This window comes from Saccostrea cucullata, unplaced genomic scaffold (genome assembly GCF_032062105.1).
Source record: "Saccostrea cucullata isolate Sc308-1 unplaced genomic scaffold, CSIRO_AGI_Scuc_v1 ctg660, whole genome shotgun sequence".
Classification (NCBI taxonomy): domain Eukaryota; kingdom Metazoa; phylum Mollusca; class Bivalvia; order Ostreida; family Ostreidae; genus Saccostrea; species Saccostrea cuccullata.
The window spans coordinates 276,473-278,051 of record NW_026927717.1 but is presented as its reverse complement, the minus strand read 5'-3'; the positions used below and the strand labels follow the sequence as shown (position 1 = coordinate 278,051).

General features: G+C 36.1%; 1 protein-coding gene across 1 annotated transcript; it reads left to right on the top strand.

Annotated features, from left to right (window-relative positions):
• On the top strand, positions 1-1,188 carry LOC134275330 (uncharacterized). The gene has a single exon (XM_062757607.1). It carries the CDS (start codon positions 1-3, stop codon positions 1,186-1,188), a length of 1,188 nt encoding a protein of 395 aa, XP_062613591.1.
• The last annotated feature ends 391 nt before the right edge of the window (positions 1,189-1,579 follow it).

Sequence of the window (1,579 nt, the reverse complement as noted above, 5' to 3'; positions counted from 1 at the left end):
ATGGCAATCCCCATCCCATCTGAAACATCTAAAGAAAGAGAAACGTTGGAGAAAAAATTAATAACTTCAGAGAAACAGTTATCTGATAGAAGGCAAAGAGTAACTTTTCTGTCTGAGGAAAATAAAAAATTGAAACGAAAATTAGACAGATTAGAAAATCAAAAAGATCAAATGAAGAGGCTCAAAGAAAGTGTCACTGCATCTAGAAAAGAAACACAAGTCTTACAGAGGAATTTAGTTAGAGCTAATAAATTGATAGCTGAAAGGAAATGTAGCACAGAGTCAACAAGACAGCAACACCATTACAAAGTCAAGTACAATGAGAGTAGACAGGAGTGTGTGAAATTAAAAAATACAGTGAAATCACTTGAAATTAATATGAGAGCTTTGAATCAAGATAAAGGTGAAGGAACAATTTTGGATAAACTGCAAGAATTAGAAGCAGAAAATAACAAACTTAAGACAGATTATTCTGAATGTGTATCAAGTATAGACTACCTTGAACAGCTTTTAGCTGATGACGGTGACAATACAGTTGTTCTGTATGATGAATCAAAGAGAGAATACACCAAAGATGCTGTTAAATGTATTATGAATTTAACCGATTTAAAAGTACCGAGCCAAAAGGTAGGCCCTGTCATAAAAGAAGTAGCTGAGTTGTGTGGTAAAGTTCCTAACCAACTTCCATCAAGAACAACGGTTGATTCAGTTGTCGACAGAAAACTTTCTGTTGCTCAGAAACAGTTGTCTCTAACTCTTAAACAGAAGCAGCACACAACCTTATATACTGATGAGACCAGAAAATATGGGAAAACTATGCAAAGTTACATTGTCACTGATGATGATCAAACATCCTATGTAATTGGTCTACGTGAAATGTTCAACAAAAGTGGATTGTGCACACTGGACACATTCAAAGACATTTTACACGACATCAGCTCTTTATGCGAGAAAATGGAAGGGGATGCCTCAGTAGGATTTCAAATTCTCAAAAACATACAGAACACCATGTCGGACAGAGCTGGGACAGAAAAAAATTTCAACAAGTTGCTAGAGGATTATCGCAAGGAAATACTGCCAGTGGTCATTGAAAACTGGGAAGAATTGGATGAAGACCAGCGAAAAATAACGACATCTATGAACAACTTTTTTGTATACTACATTTACTGGTTGGCATGGCAGATGTAGCAGAAGAAGCACTAAAAAAGTTCGAAAGAAATTTTTTAGATGGGAAATTAATAGGATCTTCTGCATCTCCAGAACTTAAAGTTTACCACAAACTTGAGAACGGAGTCCTGAGACTGTTGAGAACCTCCTGCAAAGCTTTCGCTACTGGTGAAGATGAGAAGAATGGTGTCAGTCTCTTTTGGAAAACGTATCTGACTGAGAAGAAAGAAAAGAATCTCATTCTTCGATTCAAGCACAATAGATTCAACCTCATCTTCCTACTAGGCCAAGCAGTTTTTTACCACCGTAATGATATTATTCATTTTTTGGACAAAGTGGAAGGAACAAAAAACAACTTAATAAGAGCAGTTAGTTTAGACATAAAAGAAGATTTGTATGCAGCAGGAGCCAG